This window comes from Ursus maritimus, unplaced genomic scaffold, assembly GCF_017311325.1.
Source record: "Ursus maritimus isolate PB19 unplaced genomic scaffold, ASM1731132v1 scaffold_27, whole genome shotgun sequence".
Classification (NCBI taxonomy): domain Eukaryota; kingdom Metazoa; phylum Chordata; class Mammalia; order Carnivora; family Ursidae; genus Ursus; species Ursus maritimus.
The window spans coordinates 438186-458996 of NW_024425230.1; the positions used below are offsets into that span (position 1 = coordinate 438186).

Below are 20811 nucleotides of genomic sequence, written 5' to 3' on the forward strand. Positions count from 1 at the left end.
GAGAATAAACTGGTGGTTGCCAGAGGGGAGGTGGTTGGGGATGGCTGAAAAAGGTGAATGGGTTTCAAGAGTGATTTGTAGTTTCTAGAGTATAGATCCTTTACGTCTCTGGTTAAGTTTATTCCGAGATATCTTATGGTTTTTGGTGCTATTGTAAATGGGATGGATTCCCTAATTTCCTTTCTTCAGTCTCATTATTTGTGTATAGAATTGCAGCTGATTTCTGAGCATTGATTTTGTATCCTGCCACATTGCTGAATTGTTTTATGAGTTCTAGTAATTTGGGGGTGGAGTCTTTTGGGTTTTCTATATAGACTATCATGTCATCTGCGAAGAGAGAGAGTTTGACTTTTTCTTTTCCAATTTGAATGCCTTTTATTCCTTTTTGTTGTCTGATTGCTGTTGCTAGGACTTCTAGTACTATGTTGAACAGTAATGGCGAGAGTGGGCATCCTTGTCGTGTTCTTGATCTTAAGGAAAATGCTCTCCGCTTTTCCTCATTGAGAATGATATTCGCTGTAGGCTTTTCATAGATGGTTTTTATGAAATTGAGGAATGTACCCTCTATCCCTACACTCTGAAGCGTTTTAATCAGGAAAGGATGCTGTATTTTGTCAGATACATTTTCTGCATCAATTGAATGGATCATATGGTTCTTGACTCTTTTCTTGTTGATGTGATCTATCACACTGATCGATTTTCAAATGTTGAACCATCCTTGCATCCCGGGGATGAATCCCACTTACTCATGATGGATAATCCTTTTAATGTACTGTTGGATCCTAAGCTAGGATCTTGTTGAGAATTTTGGCATCCATATTCATCAGAGATATCGGTCTGTAATTCTCTTTTTTGATGGGGTTTTGCGTGGTTTGAGGATGAAGGTAATACTGGCCTCATAGAATGAGTTTGGTAGCTTTCCCTCTGTTTCTATTTTTTGAAACAGCTTTAGGAGAATAGGTATTATTTCTTCTTTGAATGTTTGGTAGAATTCCCTGGGAAATCTGTCAGGCCCTGGAGTCTTGTTTTTTGGGAGTTTTTGATGAGTACATCAATCTCTTCACGATTAATCGCTCTGTTTAGATAATCCGTTTCTTCCTGTTTCAGTCTTTGTAGTTTATAGGTTTCCAGGAAGACATACATTTCTTCCAGGTTGTTTAATTTATTGGCATATAGTTGTTGATAATAGTTTCCAATGATTGTTTCTAGTTCCTTGGTGTTGGTCTCTCCCCTTTCATTCATAATGTTATTAATTTGGGTCCTTCCTCTATTCTTTCGAATAAGTCTGGCCAGTGGCTTATCGATCTTATTAATTCTTTCAAAGTACCTGGTTCTAGTTTTGTTGTTCTGCTCTACTGTGCTCCTGGGTTCTAATTCATTGATCTCTGCTCTAATCTTGATCATCTGCCGTCTCGTGCATGGGTTAGGCCTGTTCTTCTGTTCTAGCTCCAGCTTCTTAAGGTGAGAATATAAAAACTGCATTTTAGATTTTTCTATTCTTTTGAGTGAGGCTTGGATGGCTATGTATTTTACCCTTAGGACTGCCTTTACAGTGTCCCGTAAGGTTTTGACCGATGGATGTGTTTTCATTCTCATTGGTTTCCATAAATTGCTTAAGTTCTTCTTTAATTCCCTGGTTTGCCCAATCATTCTTAAGCAGGATGGTTCTTAGTTTCCATGTGTTTAAGTTTCTTCCAAATTTTCCCTTGTGATTGAGTTCCAGTTTCAAAGCATTGTGGTCTGAGAATATGCAGAGAATAATCTCATTCTTTCTGTATCGGTTGAGACCTGTTTTCTGACCCAGTATATGGTCTATTCTGGAGAAAGTTCCATGTGCATTCGAAAATAATGAGTATACTGTATTTCTAGGATGTAGTGTTCTGTATATATCTATGAGGTCCATCTGGTCCAGTATGTCATTCAAAGCTCTTGTTTCTTTATTGATTTTCTGCATAGATGATCTGTCTGTTGTTGAGAGTGGAGTGTTGAGGTCCCCTGCTATTAACGTATTATTATCTATATGTCTCTTCATTCTGGTTAAGAGTTGGCATGTGGGGGCGCCTGGGTGGCGCAATCGTTAAGCGTCTGCCTTCGGCTCAGGGTGTGATCCTGGCGTTCTGGGATCGAGCCCCACATCAGGCTTCTCCACTGGGAGCCTGCTTCTTCCTCTCCCACTCCCCCTGCTTGTGTTCCCTCTCTTGCTGCTGTATCTCTCTGTCAAATAAATAAATAAATGAAATCTTTAAAAAAAAAAAAAGTTGGCTTGTGTATCTGGCTGCTCCCCTTTTGGGGGCATAGATATTTATAATTGTTAGATCTTCTTGTTGGATACACCCTGTAAGAATAATATAGTGTCCTTCTGTATCTCTAACTACAGTCTTTAGTTTAAAATCTAGTCTCTCTGATATGAGAATTGCTACGCCAGCTTTCTTTTGAGGTCCGTTGGCATGAAAAATTGTTCTCCATCCCTTCACTTTCAGTCTGGATGTATCTTTAGTTACAAAATGGGTCTTTTGTAGACAGCATATGGATGGGTCATGTCTTTTTATCCATCTGCAGCCCTGTGCCATTTATGGGAGCATTTAGGCCATTCACATTGAGAGTGATTATTGAGAGAGATGATTTTAATGTTGTTGCCTATGATGTCTTTGTTTCTATAGATTGTAAATTTCTGTTCTGTATCACTCTTGGGGTCTTTTTCCGTTTATAGAACACCCCCTTAATATTTCTTGTAGGGCTGGCTTGATCATCACATATTCTTTCAGTTTCTGCCGGTCTTGGAAGGTCCTCTCTCCATCCATCTGAATGACAGCCTTGCTGGATAAAGGATCCTTGGCTGCATGTTCTTCTCACTTAGTGCTTTGAATATGTCTTTCCAGCTTTTTCTGGCTTGCCAGGTGTCTGTAGACAGGAGTGACGTTATTCTGATGTTCCTCCCTCTGTAGGTGAGGATTCTCTTCCCCCTGGCCGCTTTCAAGATTTTATCTTTGGATCTAAGATTTTCGAATTGTAGTATTATGTGACGTGGTGTTGGTCTGTTCTCATTGATCTTTGGAGGGGTCCTCTCTGCCTCTTGGGTACGAATGCTCGTTTCCTTCTCCAGATTAGATAAGTTCTCAGCTACGGTTTGTTCAAATATCTCTTCTAGACCTCTCTCTTTCTCCACCCCCCCAGGGATGCCGATGATTCTGACATTGGAACGTTTCATTGAGTCCGTAATCTCCTGTAATCTACATTCTTGACATTGGAGGTTTTTAAGCCATGTTCGCTCTTTTTCCTTCTTTTCTATCGTGTCATCTTCCAACTCACTTATTCGTTCTTCTGCCTCGTTTACCCTGGCTGTCATAGCATCCAGTTTAGACTGCATTTGAGTCATAGCATTTTTAATTTCTGCCAGATTCGCTCTCATTTCCGCCCTTAGAGATTCTATATTCTTGTTAATATTTGCATTAATATTTTTTTCATGCCAACACATCATCTTGACCATTGTTACTCTGAACTCCATTTCTGACAATTTGGTTATATCTATATTCATTAGTTCTGTGGCAGAGGCCACAGTCTCTGTTTCTTTCCTTTTTTGGGGTTCCTCCTTGTTCTGTTGAGATGTGGTTAAGGGGACGTACAGAGCCCAAATTATTGACCAGGACCCAGTCAGTGTGCACTTGTTTTATAGGGACCTTAGGGACATGGGCTTCGTATTTTTTCAGCCTGCCTTCTGGCGGAGGGGCCTGCTGCACTGATCCTCAGGCAACCCTCTTTGGGTAGAGTTGCCCTGTCCCCTTTGGGGGGGGGATGGGCACAGTGCTAACCGGTTTTTCCGGGCTTTTGTTCTCTGGCGCCTTTCCCTAGTGGCTTTCTATGGCTCTTCCGAGGGTCAGAGCAGCAGTGACCGTATCCAAACCTCTGTCTTAGAGAGATCGCAGTCTGCTCTTCACTGAGCTCTCGTGGCCCCTCTAACTCCGTTTCTGTTGGTGCTGCTAGAAACCCACAGCGTCCCGGATTGTGTGCCCCATAGCTGCTCTCCCAGTCCTTGTTCCCAGGGCCGGCTTGTCTCTGCCCTTTGTGCTTCTAAAACCGCCAGCCGCCCCGGGTTCCCGCGCACACTCCCGAACTCCCGGTTTCAGTCTGCTTTCTCGGTGGCTACCGGTCCTTGAGTCTGGCCCGCTCCTCAGTGCAGGAGACTTCTGCTTCCTGGCGCCTGAGTGTGGCGGTTCCCTCCCCCTTCTGTTTATCTTCCGATACCTGTGCGCAGAGTCACGGTTTCCTGCTTTGTACCTCGATACCCAGCGCGGAAGATGTTTGTTTGTAGAGATCCAGATGTATCTTCTTACGTCTCAGGTTGATTTCATGGGTATTCAGAATGGTCTGGTAGATATCCAGCTCGATTCAGGGGACCAGCTGAAAAAAGGTCCCCTACTCTTCCGCCATCTTTTTTCCTCTCTCTGAAGCTGTTTTTATTTTTAACAAAAATTAAGTAACTTATAAATGATTAATATTACTGGTGCTGTGTTAAGGTCACCCTTAAATTTGATGATTTACTGGTATGGCTCCATGGGACGTAGAAGAGCTGTTATATGCAGTTACGGTTTATTACTGTGAAAGGATACAAGTTAAAATTGGTAGAAGGAAAGGTGCATTGAGGGAAATTCAATGGAAACTGGGCCTAAGCTTCCAGTGGAGCTGCACCGAGCCATGCTTAGTTCTCTCAGCAGTGAGAGACAACATGTGTGAAGCGCTGTCAGCCAGGGATGCCAGCCAGGGTTGCTCACCTGCATGGTTGCTCTCAGTTACTCAAGACTCTAGCCTCTGTAGTGGAAACAGGTGATAATCATAAGTCCCACTTTAGCATAAACTATGTGGTCAAACTGGAAAACATGGCGCCAGATCTCAGGCATCCAGAAACACTCTTCTCAGGCAGAACATGCCAAGGACTCAGAGCTCAGTTCACATGAGCTTGCAAAGTGCTGAAGGAACAGGCTTTCTTGGAAATTTGCAGGGTTTGGGCAACCCAGACCTGCTGTTGTAGCATTTTACTGCCCAGGTGTATTATTAATTATGTTGCTTATTATATTATATGCTGAGAAGAAATAGACTAAAAATCTTGAAAGGGAGCAAAAGTACAGAGGCAGCAGTGCATATCACATTGCAAATTCAATAGAAATTTCCCTAATTAAAGAGACTAACATAGTAAAACGCATCCAGTTAATTCACTTGCACATTGGTGACAGATTCATTACACTGGTCCAGAGTGGGCAGGGTGTGGTCTGGGGACAAATGCAGCTTGCTGCTTGCTGTGTACTGCTGCTATCTATTGCCTACTGCTAAGAACAGTTTTGCATTTTATAATTGTTTTTTAAGAAATCAAAAGAATAATATGTTTGACACATGGAAATTATATGAAGTTTAAATTGCAGAATCTATAAATAAAGTTAGCTGCTTTTCATTATGCAACAAAAGAGTCGAATATTCGCTATATACCGAATGGCCTACAAAGACTAAAATACTCACCATCTGGCCCTTTAAGAAAATGGTTGCTGACTCCTGGGCTTCCCTTTCTGTAGCATCTGCCCCATCATAGCACTTTCACTGCCATTCATTCATGATGTGAAGTGGCAGAGTGTTACTATTGAATGTAATGTGAAAGTAATCATGGTGGTTTTTACTTTTTGTAGTTTGAGCATTTTAGTTGACAGTGATGTTTACATATTTGTTTGAGTAATATATTCAGGTCCTTTGCCTTCATGCATATTTAATATATCTTAATTTAAAATTATGTTTAAATAAATGATTTTTATAATGAATGATGTTTTTAATCATAGTTCCTAAGAAGCCAGAATCTACCGATGATGAAGAAAAAATTGGAAATGAAGAGAGTGATTTAGAAGAAGCTTGCATTTTGCCTCACAGTCCTATAAATGTGGACAAAAGACCCATTACAATTAAATCACCTAAGGTGAAGTATTCTCTGTGATTTTGAGGCTGGCTGAATAGAAACAAAGCACATAGCAAAGGAACCCATAAGTATTGTCACTTGGTCCTTGATTATCTGTAGGATAGAGAGTGTAGTGGGTTACTGAATGGGTGACATTCCAAGTCACACTTAATGCACTTGACTTACGGTGTCCTGGTCAGATTGATAGCTGGAAAAGTGTTCCCTTTTATGTTTAGTGGTACATTGTATCATTCATTTACCATTCATTCATTGAATGTATACTTTGCTCCATAAACTGTCTTGGTGTCTTAGGCTATTAATATGGATGATAATTTAACTTTGTATGCCATGTATTTTCCAAGGTATGTAAGTATAGAGATTATAAATTCATTTATAAGCCTATTTATTGCATAGTTATTTTTGCCATAAATTACTAAATTTAAAATATCTTACCAATTTTAACCTATTTGCATTTATTTATATTTTATTTGAGTAAGTGTTTTAGAGCTCATATTAATATCAGTAAGGTAAACTAATGGTGAAAACGGTTTTCCTTTGTCAGGATAAATGGCAGCCACTGTTGAGTACAGTTACAGGTGTTCACAAATACAAATGGTTGAAGCAGAATGTTCAGGGTCTTTATCCACAGTCTGCACTCCTCAGTACAATTACTGAATTTGCCCTTAAGGAAGAGCCAGTTGATGTGGAAAAAATGAGAAAGTGCCTACTAAAACAGGTAAAATTTGCTAAGAACATTCTTCTCTGCATAGAATAATATACACAACGCTTAACTGTATGCATTCATATTTTACAGTTGGAGAGAGCAGAGGTTCGTCTGGAAGGGATAGATACAATTTTAAAACTGGCAACCAAAAATTTCTTACTTCCATCTGTACAGTATGCTATGTTCTGTGGATGGCAAAGACTTATTCCTGAGGGGATTGATATAGGGTAAAACTTCATAACATTTGTTTCTTAATTAAGGGACACTGTGGCAACAAAGCATTGTTCTATTGAAGTTTAAAAGTCTGGCAGTATTGTAAGTAATATTCTTTATCTTTGTTTAAAAGGGAACCTCTTACAGATTGTTTAAAGGATGTTGATTTGATCCCACCGTTTAATCGGATGCTACTGGAAGTAACTTTTGGCAAGCTGTATGCTTGGGCTGTTCAGAATATTCGAAATGTTTTGATGGATGCAAATGCCAAATTTAAAGAACTTGGTGAGTTAAAAAAAAAATCTGATGCATAAAAGGCTGTATTAAAATTGCTGTTGAAGCACATTAGCATTATTTTATATTATGTAATTATAATTTAATTATTATATAGCATATAGAATATATAATATGATTAATTATAATATAAGTAATGAAGCACATTAACATTATTTTATAGTTTGGCTCTTAATTATATATTGTAGAAACTTGCAAATGCTGATTTTTGCTCTTTGAGAAGACTTTAATAACTATACATTAGAAAAATAATCTTTAAATATTTTTTTATTTAAATTCAATTTAGTCAATATATAGTGTATTAATTTCAGGGTTACATTAGAGCAATAATCTCAGCTGCTTTAAGCTTTGTCAAATTTTAAACAAAACTTTCAAAATTCAGCAGAAGACACAATTTTGTAGTATTGGAATATAAAGCTTTTTTACGTTTTAACATTTTCATGTGTATCACTGATACCATATGCTCTAAAGTGTATATACTGTATTACTACTTAATTTCTTGGATAGTTTGAGTACCTGCAGAAAAATGCTAGGATTAGTCTTGTGGAAGAGAAGTGAACTATGACTGCTGTGTTTGAAATGAAATGAGTAAGCCACTAGGGACATTTAGAGGAGCAGTGTGATAAGTTTTGCAAATCGGAAATGGCTGTATGTGGATTAATGGTGGTAGGGTTATTGCAAAGTAATGCACAGCTGCCTGATGTCCATACACTTTGGACACCCACTGAAAAACAGAAATTTTATAAAATTGCTACTGCTTTTTGCATCATGTATGTTTTTATATCCACACACAAGAAATTTATGTGGGTGCCAATTCTTTTTAGGTATACAGCCTGTCCCCCTACAAACCATTACCAATGAGAATCCATCAGGACCAAGCCTGGGGACGACCCCACAGGCTCGCTTTCTCCTGGTCATGCTCAGTATGCTCACCCTACAGCATGGTGCAAACAACCTGAACCTCCTGCTGAACTCTGGCACACTTGCCCTCACACAGACAGCACTTCGGCTTATTGGTAGGTTGGCACTGCCTTAAGTCATTTATGAAAATGTCAAGATTTTGCCTTCATGTCTTCTTTCTCTCTCTTTATAAACTTTTTTTAAATTGTAAAATAAAAATAACATAAAATTTAGCCTTTTAACAACTTTATTATTCGGTAGCATTAAGCACATCCATAATGTTGTACAAACATCACTACTGTCTAGTTCCCTAACCTTTTTGTCACCCCAAATGGAAAGCTATACCCATTTAGTGGTGATTCCTGATTGCCAACTCCCCCAGCTTTTGGCAACAACAAATCTGCTTTTTATCTCTGTGGATTTTCCTATTCTGGATATTTCATATTAATGAAATACAATTTTTAGCCTTTTGTATCAGGCTTATTTCACTTAGCATATATCAGTACTTCGTTCCCTTTTATGGCTAAAAAATATTATATTATATGAATATACTACATTTTATTTATCCTTTCATCAGTAGTTGGACATTTGGCTTGTTTCTGTCTTTTGGCCATTGTGAGTAGTGCTGCTAGGAACATTTGTGTACAAGTTTTTGCTTGAACATCTATTTCTAATTATTTTGTTAGGAGTAGAAGTGCAGGGTCGAATGGTAATCCTGTGTTTGGCATGCTAAGGAACCACCAGTCTTTTCCATAGCACTGAAACATTTTCCATCTCCCCCAGCAATGGAAAAGGGTTCCAGTTTCTCTACATCCCCACCAATACCAGTTATTTTCCTTTTTGGGAAGTGGGGGGGCGGGATTGAGGTCATCTCAGTTGATGTGAAGTGGTTTCTCATTGTGGTTTAATTTACATTTTGCTAATGTAAGGACATTGAACATTTTTACACATGCTTGTTGGCCATTTGCATATCTTTCGGAGAAATTTCTATTCAAAACCTTTGCCCATTTTTAAATTAGGTTATTTGCCTTTGTGTTGTTGAGTTGGAGGAATCTTTTACATGTTCTGGATACTAGACCATTAGCAATTACATGATTTGAAGATACCCAGAACCCCATTCTGTGGGCTGTGTTTTACTTTGATGCACAGAAGTTTTAAATTTTGATGAAATCCAATTTATCTTTCTTTTGTTACTAGTGCTTTTGATGTCATGTTCAAGAAACCATTGCCAACCCAGATAATGAGGATTATTCACTGTGTTTTCTTTTTTTAAGTTTTGTAGTCTTGGTTCTTATGGTCTTTAGTCCATTTCTAGGCAGTTTTTAATATGGTGTGAGGTAAGGACTCCTTTTATTTCTTTCGGTTATCTAGTTGTCCTAGTACCATTTGTTGAAAAGACTCTTCTTTTCCTGTCTTGGCACCCTTGTCAAAAATCATTTGACTGTAAATACTTTGGTTTATTTCTGGACTCTTATTTGGTTGGTCTATGTGTCTATCATTATTCCAGTACCACATTGTTGTGAACGCTAGCTTTGTGTTAAGTTTTGAAATAAAAAAATGAGTTTTCCAATTTTTTTTTTTCCTTAAGATTATTTTGGCTGTTTGGGGTCCTTAGGATTTCTATATGAATTTCAGGGCTAGCTGCAAAAAGTAGCTGTTGGGATTTTCTAGAGGTTGTATTGAATCTGTAGATTGTGTTGGGAAGTATTGCTATCTTAACAAATATTAAGTCTTTCTTTCCATGAATGTGTGATGGCTTTGTATTTACTTAAGTCTTCTTTCATTTCTCTGAGCAGTATTTTATAGTTTTATAGTTTTTTTTTTTAAAAGATTTTATTTATTATTTGACAGAGAGAGACAGCGAGAGAGGGAACACAAGGGGAGTGTGAGAGGGAGAAGCAGGGAGCCCGATGCAGGGCTTGATCCCAGGACCCTGGGATCATGACCTGAGCCGAAGGCAGATGCTTAATGACTGAGCCACTCAGGCGCCCCTGTAGTTTTATTGTTAATCAGGGTAATTCTGGCTTCATAGAGTTAGTTAGGAAGTGTTGCCTCCTATTCTGTTTTTAGAAGAGTTAGAGTATTGGTATTAATTTTTCTTTAAATGTTTGGTAGAATTCACCAGTTAAGCCATCTGGTTCTGGGTTTTTCTTTGTTGGGAGGTTTGATTACTGATTCAATGTCTTTACTTGTTACAGTTCTATTCGTGTTTCCTGTTTCTTCTTGAGTCAGTTCAGATAATTTGTTTCTGGGAATTTATCCATTTCACCTAGGTTAGCTACTGTGTTGGTGTATAGTTGTTCATAATACTCTCGTATAGTTCTTTTTATTTCTGTAGAATCAGTAGTAATGTCCCCAGTTTCATTTCTGGTTTTAGTTATTGGCATCATCTCTTTTTTCTTAATCTACTGAAAAGTTTGTCAATTTTGTTGATATTTTCCAAAAAACCAACTTTTGGTTTTGTTGATTCTGTTGTGTTGTTGTTTTTTAATTCTCTATCTCTGCTCTAGTCTTTATTATTTCTTCCTTCCTACTAACTTTGGGTTTATTGTACTCTTATTTTTCTAGTTCCTCCAGGTGTAGTTACTAATTTGAGATTTTTCTTCCTTTGTAATGTATGCATTTATAGATATAAATTTCTACCTTGGCACTGTTTTTTGTGCATCCCATAAGTTTTGGTATGTTGTGCTTTTGTTTTCATTTGTCTCAAACTATTTTTAAATTTCTCTTGTGATTTCCCCCCCCCTTTGGGGATTAATGTAATTTAATTTCCATATACTTGCGAGATTTCTAGTTTTCCTTCTGTTACTAATTTCTAATTTCATTCTGTTGTCAGAGAACATAATTTGTATGCTTATAGTGTATTTCAATTTATTGAGACTTGTTTTATGGTCTAGCATGTGGTCTATCCTGGAAAATGTTCCATGTACCCTTAAGAAGATTGGATATCCTCCTCTTTTTGAGTTTTATGTATATATGTCTGTTAGATCTGATTGGTTTATGATGTTCTTTGCGTGAAATCTGAGATACTGCAAGGCTAGTGTTCCAAGCCCAAGCGAAAAGCAAGGCTTTCTCTAAGCTCTTTGATCTTGTCAATCTTTGTGTCCACATGACCCATTCAAAAATACGCATCAGGCTAGAAAAAAATCAACCTCTGTGAGCCAGACATTTGATTTCTTAAGACCGTATTAACAATTAAAAAATGCTTAAAAAATTCTCAAAAATTGCCTCTCTTTTTATGTTATCTCCCTTTTTTTCCGGAGAATCCAATAGATAAAAGTCATAGCACAAATCATTAATTATGGAGGCTTTTGTTTAGAGTTTAAATTTGAACCTGCCTACTGGGTGCAGAAAGCAACGGAGTCATGTCCCATCAATACATATCTATATTTACCAGTTTCCTTGATCAGGGTTATTTTTCTTTCGTATAAGAAATTATAAGTGTATAATTTTTTATATTAATTTTATGTATGCATCCTGATACAAAAGAGCCACAAAAACACAAAACCACTTAAAAAAAGATCCCCTTTTTTTCTTATTGCAAATGTATTCAAACCCTTTGCAGTAAATTTGGTATTTGCAGGGTTAACATTATAGCTGCCAGGGGAGATCCTAGCCAGAATGCAATCCCTGCCCTTCTTAGGGCCTCACTGAGGCACCACTGGGTTGGGCTGAAGAAAAGAATATTTTTTGCGCCAGTAAAGCTGGGGAAAAGCTTTACTTTATCTAAAGCTTTGCTCCAGCCCTGGGAATTGAATAACCTTTTTTTCTCTGTTTTGGAGAAGAGAGGATCATGAACTTTGTACATTTTTGACCCATCCAAGCCCACCTTTGGGAATGTTTGGGCACCTTTTCCTTCCCTTTGGAAGAGCAGACAAAGACCGAAGGAGTTAGTAGGGCTGTGCCCCCTCACATTAGCCAGCAAGGCCAAAGCAGCCAAGGGGATCCATCATGCTGACTCCTAGGGTTCAATTTACTATTTTAAAATCCGTTCCTAAATTTTACTTCTTGTAGCTGATAGCTCAACTTCTGTTTTATACTACGGATGATTTCGTAGCAATCAGGGACCAAATACTCATCATGCTCCACACCTTCATTCTTCCTTTTACCAAACAGTCCTTTTGCAATATTTCAGCAAGTTGGGGTTGTTCTGGAGAATCCCATTGCTGCCATCCCTGTGCTAGGGTCCTTAAGACCACTCCCAGATTCAGTGATTTGTGAGGAGGCCTTACCAGACTTGGTATATAGTCACACTGAGGGCTAAGGTTTACTATAGTGAAAGACGAGAAAGCAAAATCAGTGAAGGGAGGGCACATGGGAAAAGTCTGGGAGAAACTGACATGGGTCCTCTCCTCGTGGAGTCACACAGGATGAACTTAATTCTCTCAGCAAAGAGTTGTGACTACATGTGTGAAGTGTTGTCTACCTGGAAAGTTCATGAGAGACTCAGCACCTGGAGTTTGCACTGGGGCAGGTTAAGTTGGCATCTCTGCCTGGCACATACGCAAGTTCTAGACCACCAGTGGGAAGCAGGTTTCAGCAAAAACCACATTGTGCAGACAGTTTAGGCACAGCGAAGCTTCTTATCAGTTAGGAGTGAGGCCTCTTATCAGTTAGGGAAGGGTGGGAGCCCTCCTGATATCGAGGTTCCCAGACGCCAACTGAGGGGCTGCCTTGCAAACAGCCCTTCCTCAGGCCTACTGTTCTTACCTCTTTTCTGCATGGTACCATAATTAAAGTTGGTTAGTTTCTTTTTTTTTTTTAATGTTTTTTTATTATATTATGTTAGTCACTGTACAGTACATCCCTGGTTTCCAATGTAAAGTTCGATGATTCATTAGTTGCGTATAACACCCAGTGCACCATGCAATATGTGCCCTCCTTACTACCCATCACCAGTTTATCCCATTCTCCCGCCCCCCCCTTCCCTCTGAAGCCCTCAGTTTGTTTCTCATAGTCCATAGTCCCTCATGCTTCATTCCCCCTTCTGATTACCCCCCTTTCTTTATCCCTTTCTTCCCCTACCGATCATCCTAGTTCTTATGTTCCATAGATGAGAGAAATCATATGATAGTTGTCTTTCTCTGCTTGACTTATTTCACTTAGCATTATCTCCTCCAGTGCCGTCCATGTTGCAGCAAATGTTGAGAACTCGTTCTTTCTGATAGCTGAGTAATATTCCATTGTATATATGGACCACAACTTCTTAACTAGTCATCTGTTGAAGGGCATCTCGGCTCCTTCCACGATTTAGCTATTGTGGACATTGCTGCTATGAACATTGGGGTGCATATTGGCCTTCCCTTTACTACGTCTTTATCTTTTGGGTAAATAACCCAGTAGTGAATGGCTGGGTCATAGGGTAGCTCAATTTTTAACTTTTTAAGGGACCTCCACACTGTTTTCCAGAGTGGCTATACCGACTTGCATTCCCACCAACAATGTAGAAGGGATCCCCTTTCTCCACATCCTCTCCAGCAATTATTGTTTCTTGCCTTGTCAATTTTTGCCATTGTGACTGGCGTAAGGTGGTATCTTAGTGTGGATTTGATTTGAATTTCCCTGATGGCTAATGATTTTGAACATTTTTTCATATGTCTGTTAGCCATTGTATGTTATCATTGGAAAAGTGTTCATATCTTCTGCCCATTTTATGATTTGTTTATTTGTTTCTCACATATTGAGTTTGAGACGTTCTTTGTAGATCTTGGATACCAGTCTTTTATCTGTAGCATCATTTGCAAATATCTTCTCCCATTCCGTGGGCTGCCTCTTAGTTTTTTGGACTGTTTCCTTGGCTGTGCAGAAGCTTTTTATCTTGATGAAGCCCCACAAGTTCATTTTATCTTTTGTTTCTCTTGCCTTTGGAGATGTGTCATGAAAAAGGTTGCTTTGGCCGATGTTGTAGAGGTTGCTGCCTATGTTCTCCTCTAGGATTTTGTTGGATTCCTGTCTCACATTGAGGTCTTTCATCCATTTGGAGTTTATCTTTGTGTATGGTGTGAGAGAGTGGTCAAGTTTCATTCTTTTGCATGTAGCTGTCCAATTTTCCCAGCACCATTTATTGAAGAAACTGTCTTTTTTCCACCAGATGTTTTTGTCTGCTTTGTCAAAGATTAGTTGCCCAAAGAGCCGAGGGTCCATTTCTAGGTTCTCTATTCTGTTCCATTGGTCTGTGTGTCTGTTTTTGTGCCAGTACCCATGCTGCCATGATCACAGCTTTGTAGTACAGCTCGAAATCCGGCATTGTGATGCCCCCAGCTTTGTTTTTCCTTTTCAACAGTTCCTTGGCGATTTGGGGCCTTTTCTGGTTCCATACAAATTTAAGGGCTGTTTGTTCCAGTTCTTTGAAAAATGTCATCGGTATTTTGATCAGGATAGCATTTAAAGTGTAGATTGCTCTGGGTAGCATGGACATTTTAACTATGTTAATTCTTCCGATCCATGGGCATGGAATATTTTTCCATCTTTTTATGTCTTCTTCAATGTCTTTCAAGAGTGATTTATAGTTTCTAGAATATAGATCCTTTACGTCTCTGGTTAAGTTAATTCCAAGGTAACGTATGATTTTTGGTGCTATTGTAAATGGGATGGATTCCCTAATTTCTCTTTCTTCAGTCTCATTATTCGTGTATAGAAATGCAACTGATTTCTGAGCATTGATTTTGTATCCCGCCACATTACTGAATTGCTCTATAACTTCTAATAGTTTGGGCGTGGATTCTTTTGGGTTTTCCATAGAGAGTATCATGTCATCTGCAGAGAGAGACATTTTGACTTCTTCTTTGCTGATTTGGATACCTTTGATCCCTTTTTGTTGTCTGATTGCTGTTGCAAGGACTTCTAGTACTATGTTGAATAATAGTGGCGAGAGTGGGCATCCTTGTCGTGTTCCTGATCATAAGGGAAAGGCTTCCAGCTTTTCCCCATTGAGAATGATATTTGCTGTAGGCTTTTCATAGATGGTTTTTATGAGATTGAGAAATGTACCCTCTATCCCTACACTCTGAAGGGTTTTAATCAAGAAAGGATGCTGTATTTTGTCAAATGCTATTTCTGCATCTATAGAGAGAATCATATGATATTTGAATTTTTCTTTCTGGATAAAATCTAAGACACTGATAGATTTGTGAATGTTGAACCACCCTTGCATCCCAGGGATGAATCCCACTTGGTCATGATGGATAATCCTTTTAATGTACTGTTGGATTCTCATTGTTAAACATTTAGGTGGTTATCTTTTGTTTTTCTATTCTAATAAAAATATGTGGTGAGTGTTTTTCTAACTTAAATTTTTGGAGGGGGTTGCATAATTCCTAGAAGTAGAGCAAATGTCTCTGTTGCTTGTTTTATATCTTACATCTTCAGATACATATTTATATATTTGGTTCTCATTTTAAATTCTCATCAATAAATCCTTCATGGTTTTATTGTATTGGTTACACGATGGATTCTTTAAAATTATCTTCATAAATTTTGAAAAAGTGTATTAAGATTAGGAAGTTGTAACTACTTACTAGCTCAGCTGCTGTGTTTGATGCTCTGATAGGTCCTAGTTGTGATAATGTTGAAGAGGATATGAATGCTTCTGCCCGAGGAGCTTCTGCTACAGTTTTGGAAGAGACAAGGAAGGAAATGGCTCCTGTGCAGCTTCCAGTTTCAGGGCCAGAACTGGCTGCCATGATGAAGATTGGAACCAGGGTCATGAGAGGTGTTGATTGGAAATGGGGTGATCAGGTACTCAGATTTGATTTTAAACACATTAGCCACACATTAGTCACCATCCTTACTTGGATGCTATCAGTGGGTGGAAATTGGAGTAAATAACTACTTTAACTTAGGGCCTATGCAATTGACAGATGATGTAGTTGGTGATGTAGTTAGTTCCTGGGCAGGTGAATGGCAAAATAAATAGAGAGTAACAGTGGTTGTAGGGGCACCTCAGGTAGGATCAGGTCTTCAAAGGGTGGCGGCTGTTTTCAGAAAGACTCCTTGTCACAGGCTCAATTTGAGGGGCAGCCCAGAGTAGGGCAAGAGTAAGCAAGAGAGAGCAAACCTCATCTTAGTAATTGTGTTCTGAAAGCTGTGAGGCAGGAAAACCCAGATGCTTCTTCTGGGAGCCAATGGCCATGTGCCCATTAAGTGCCCAACCTTGCAGTTTTAGGTGTTCCAGTTGGGCAGTGGCTGTTTCTCCTTGCAGCACATCAATCCCAAGCTTCTGTCAGGTCTCACGAGGTAGAGATTGTGGGGGCTGGTATCTGTGTCATTACCATAGTCACTACTGAAGGACAGTGCTCACCTTCCTACAGTGTGGTAGCATTCTTGGCATCTCTAGGTTTTCTCAGCCTCATTTTTAAGCATGGGCCTCATCAGAATCATCTCAAAAGTGTCCTATAACAGGTAGCAGCATCCTAAAAACAGCTTTCACTCATAGAAATGAGAGTTGGAGTTTCCACTTTAGGTTCCAGAGGGAAAACTGAAGAATAAGAGGAAAGGAAGAGATGCGGGTGCTTGTTTCAGGTTTCTGGTGTTTCGAAGCCCTGTGGGGGATCGAGGGAGCCAAGGAACAGGGCCCGAGGACTAGACTGGAAAGCCTCATCTCTGCATTGGCTTAGGGAGGATGCTAATCAAGACGATGCTTTTCACACTTAACTCTTTCGTAAGGGAGCATAAGCAAGTTATTTCCTGATGTTTGATTTATGGTAATGATGTGAGCTGTGCATGTTGCAGCTGTGCATGTTTGGAGCAGTCTGTGGGCACAAAGTCTGCACAGTAACATAGCATTCCTTAAAGGCTTTGTCTGTGTGACAAAACAGGTGTACGCCCTCTTAACTAATCTTTGTTTTGGCTTCCTCAGGATGGACCTCCTCCTGGTCTTGGCCGTGTGATTGGTGAACTGGGAGAGGACGGATGGATCAGGGTCCAGTGGGACACAGGCAGCACCAACTCCTACAGGATGGGGAAGGAGGGGAAGTATGACCTCAAGTTAGCAGAGCTGCCGGCCTCCACACAGCCCTCAGCAGAGGACTCGGACACAGAGGATGACTCTGGTCGGTGCCTTGGGGCTCTTTAGTCTGGGGCAACCTGGAAAGCTGTGTGCTAATGACAGCTGGTCATCTTTTTCATCTGGGAATGAGAACGGTGTTAGGACTCAGCTGTGGACCGTGGTCTGTAGTTTTGGACTTGCCCCTGAAGGTTCAGTTTAAATAAGCCCCAGGTAATGCTGATGCAGGAGTTAAAAGCATGGCTCTGGTAACTGGCAGCCTAGCTGGATTTGACTCTCTTGCTCCCTTTGGGGACAGTGAAGTATGGTTTGGCAGTGCAGGGCTTGCTATGTCTTTACCTCTGGTGGACTTTCTTGGTTGGCTCTGAGCCTGTGTCTGAGGTAGTGAGCCAGTGCCTGGTGGACTAGGAATATTATGGAGTTAGTACTGTATTGTCTTAAAGAAACCCGAGGTGAGAATTTGGAGTGAACCTAGAAAGTTAAATCCTATCTAAGGAGATCCAGGGTTGTGGGAGGAGCACTTTATGACATTTTTAGATGTGTCCAACAGACGTTGGGATGTATGAATGAAGCTTCCCACAGCTGGTCTCAGTGAGACTGTCTAGGAGGCCAGGGTGGATTCTTGGGCTCAGGTGCTGGCTGTATGCACTGCATAGTCAGGCTTTGGAAGTCATTTGTATGGTCAGGGGAGGCTGAGCTCAGTAGAGAATGGGTGGTGTGGAGAGTGGAAAAGGCTGTGTTCCATCCATGTCACTTGTGGGGGTCCAGGCCCCCTCAGCTGTGAACAGATGATGCCTCCCTTTTGGGGCTATTGGGAGTACCATATGTGAAAGCTGGAGTCTCGCATAGATGATCAGGGCTGGTTTTGTTTTTACTCAGGGAAGTCAGGGCCTGAGCAGAGCTGGCTAAGTGAAAGAACTGTGGCTCTGCTGTTACATGCCTCTTTGTCAGAAAGTCAGTGCCTTGGACACACGACGAGCCTTTGGTTCCCCTCCATGGCACAGGCACTTACATCTTCATCCAGGGCATAGCTACCTTGTCAGCAAGCAGCTCTTGACATTTGATAAGTTGTCTTTCTAAAAGAGTAAATCCTTGAGATTGTTTTAGTGCTTCTGAGCTATGTGCAGAGATCGTTTTAAAAAAGTAAACTCTAATTTAGAAGGCTTATTTCCTTTGAGGAAAGTGGGGGCAGAGATGATTAGTGTGTTTAGTGCATTCTGAATTCCATCTTTTCTTATAAAGAGCTATTTCCCTTTCCACACTAAAAATTGTGATAGTTAATTCCTTAAAAGACTGGGTTATTAAAATCCCATGAATCACATGCAGGGACATTTTCCAGTTCTATTTGGGAGTGTAGGTTCTTACTTTGATACTTTTTTCCAGAAGCTGAACAAATTGAAAGGAACATTCATCCCACTGCAATGATGCTTACCAGTACTGTTAATTTATTGCAAACTCTTTGTCTCTCTGCTGGAGTCCACGCTGAAATCATGCAGAGTGAAGCCACCAAGACCCTGTGTGGACTGCTGCGAATGTTAGTGGAAAGTGGAACGACGGACAAGACATGTATGCAATGAATAGTTGTGGGCCTACAGAGCACTGGGGCTATGCATTTGGTGTGTGTGTGTGTGTGTGTGTGTGCGCGCGCATGTGGGTGTGTGCATGTGGGTGAGTGTGCGTGTGTAGCAGTGTCCTAGGGCTGGCATAACAACTTACCTCAAATTTGGTTCTTTTGCTTGGGCTGCCACATGAAAGTACCATATACCTGGGTGGCCTAAATTTTTTTTCTCCCTGTTCTGGAGGTTAGCAGTTCAAGATCAAGGTGCCAGCAGGGCTGGTTCCTTCTGAGAGCTGTGAGGGAAGGATCTGTTCTAGGCCTCTCCCCTAACTTCTGGTAGTTTGCTGGCAATCTTTGGCATTCCTTTGTTGATTACTGCCCTCAGCTTCACCTGAGTGTGTGTCTGTCTCCAAATCTCACCTTTTTATTAGGACACTAGTCATAATTGGATTAGGGACCCACCCTAATCTAGTTTAACCTCTTCTAAACAGTTTACATCTTCCATGGCCTGGTTTCCAAATAAGTCGCATTCTGAGATACCAGGGTTAGGACTTCAACATACTGCTTTTGGGAGGGGGAGGACACAGTTCTGCCCATAACAGAGTTATGGAGCCTCAGATTTTTGGAGACCAGAAGTCCAAAATCAAGGTTTTGGCGGGGCTGCGTTCTCTGCAGAGACTTCAGGAGAGAATCCTTTCTTGTCTCTTCCACCTCCAGGCTGTCTTGGCTTGAGGCCACAGCCTCAATGAGGCTCTGCCTCATTTTCACACAGAGGACTGCCCTGTGTCTCTTTGTGTCCTTTTCTGCCTTTTATAAAGACTTTCATAGGGTTTAAGGTCCACCCTTATTCAGTACAGTGTCATCTCAATCCTTACCTTCAGTACATCTGCAAAGAATTTATTTCCAAATAAAGTCACATTCTGAGGTTTTGGGTGAACATGAATTCTGGGGGATACAGTTCAACCCACTGAAATGTTTGTATGTGAATGTAAATGTGTTTAAATGTGGAGAGAATGAGTTGACGAAGTGGGAGGAGTCAGTGTGTGTTTAAGTGTGAGGATGCTTTTGAGTATGTGAGTGAGTCTGAGTGTGAGTGTGCGAGTTTGTCTCTGAGACTATTTGAGTGGCTACAGGTATGAGTGTGAAGTGGAAGTGAGTGTGAATGTGTGTGAGTAGCTGGGTGTGTTTGTTGATGAATAATTATGAGTGATTGTGTGTGCGTATATCAGTGACTGTGAGAATGAGCATGTGATTGTGGTAGGGTGTGACTGTGTAGAAATTGATGTGTTTGTGAGTGTGTGAGTGTGATTGAGTGCAGTCATTAACATGTGTCTGAAGGCGGTGCCCCTGGGAGCCTGGAGAGCAGGAGAGCTGGGCCTTGGCAGGCGGGCCTCTGCCAGGAAAGAGTGGAAGCCCCGGGGTGCCCATGAGCGGAGCCTGGAAGCCAGGAGGAGCAGACAGGGTCAGTTGCGTCAGTCAAATTGGATAAACCTCACGAAAGCCTCCTAGTCTTGTTCTATTAATGCAGACTTCTTAAACTTGGATTGGAAATTTGTGGTGCAGATTAAATGTAAACAAGATCATGGGAAATATTGAAAACACATGAGGTTATAAAAAAATACACAAGATGCACTCTTCCTAGTAACTGCAATTTGAATAGTGAGTCATTTTCTTACTGTCTAGAAATAATAAGTACATGAAACTTCTTAACTGGTTTGAGTTACTCATGTACTTTAAAGGTTTTAAGAGTGTTGTAAAGTGTTCCTTGAGCTAACTGCAGGGTCTTCTCCCACTGCTCTCACTTTGAATGAGTGAAATTGTAATATATTTGTAAAGTAGGTTATTTTTGAAAATAACATGGTAGGTAAATTAAAAGTGTAGATTGTACTGAGTATTTATTTCTAGAAATTTGGTACCAAGCTAGTTTGTTTCATTCTGGCAGCTTCCCCGAACAGGCTGGTGTGCCGGGAGCAGCACCGGAGCTGGTGCACGCTGGGCTTCGTGCGGAGCATTGCGCTTACACCACACATGTGTGCTGCTCTCAGCTCCCCACAGTGGATTGCCCTGCTCATGAAGGTCGTGGAGGGACATGCACCTTTCACCGCCGCCTCGCTGCAGCGGCAGGTAATTGTGCTGCTGGGCTGATCCTGCTCAGTGTGAGTTTTGGGACTGTATGACCCCCTTAA

General features: G+C 40.5%; 1 protein-coding gene across 1 annotated transcript in view; it reads left to right on the forward strand.

Moving 5' to 3' along the window:
- The window catches only part of HERC2 (HECT and RLD domain containing E3 ubiquitin protein ligase 2), a 247387-nt gene that overhangs the window by 108305 nt on the left and 118271 nt on the right, over nucleotides 1-20811 (forward strand). Inside the window, exons 31-39 of the mRNA XM_040642652.1 lie at nucleotides 5820-5953; nucleotides 6495-6668; nucleotides 6747-6883; nucleotides 7003-7154; nucleotides 7988-8179; nucleotides 15613-15800; nucleotides 16921-17113; nucleotides 18451-18633; nucleotides 20568-20749. Coding sequence (XP_040498586.1) covers nucleotides 5820-5953; nucleotides 6495-6668; nucleotides 6747-6883; nucleotides 7003-7154; nucleotides 7988-8179; nucleotides 15613-15800; nucleotides 16921-17113; nucleotides 18451-18633; nucleotides 20568-20749 — 1535 coding nt within the window. The remainder of the gene's footprint in view (nucleotides 1-5819; nucleotides 5954-6494; nucleotides 6669-6746; nucleotides 6884-7002; nucleotides 7155-7987; nucleotides 8180-15612; nucleotides 15801-16920; nucleotides 17114-18450; nucleotides 18634-20567; nucleotides 20750-20811) is intronic.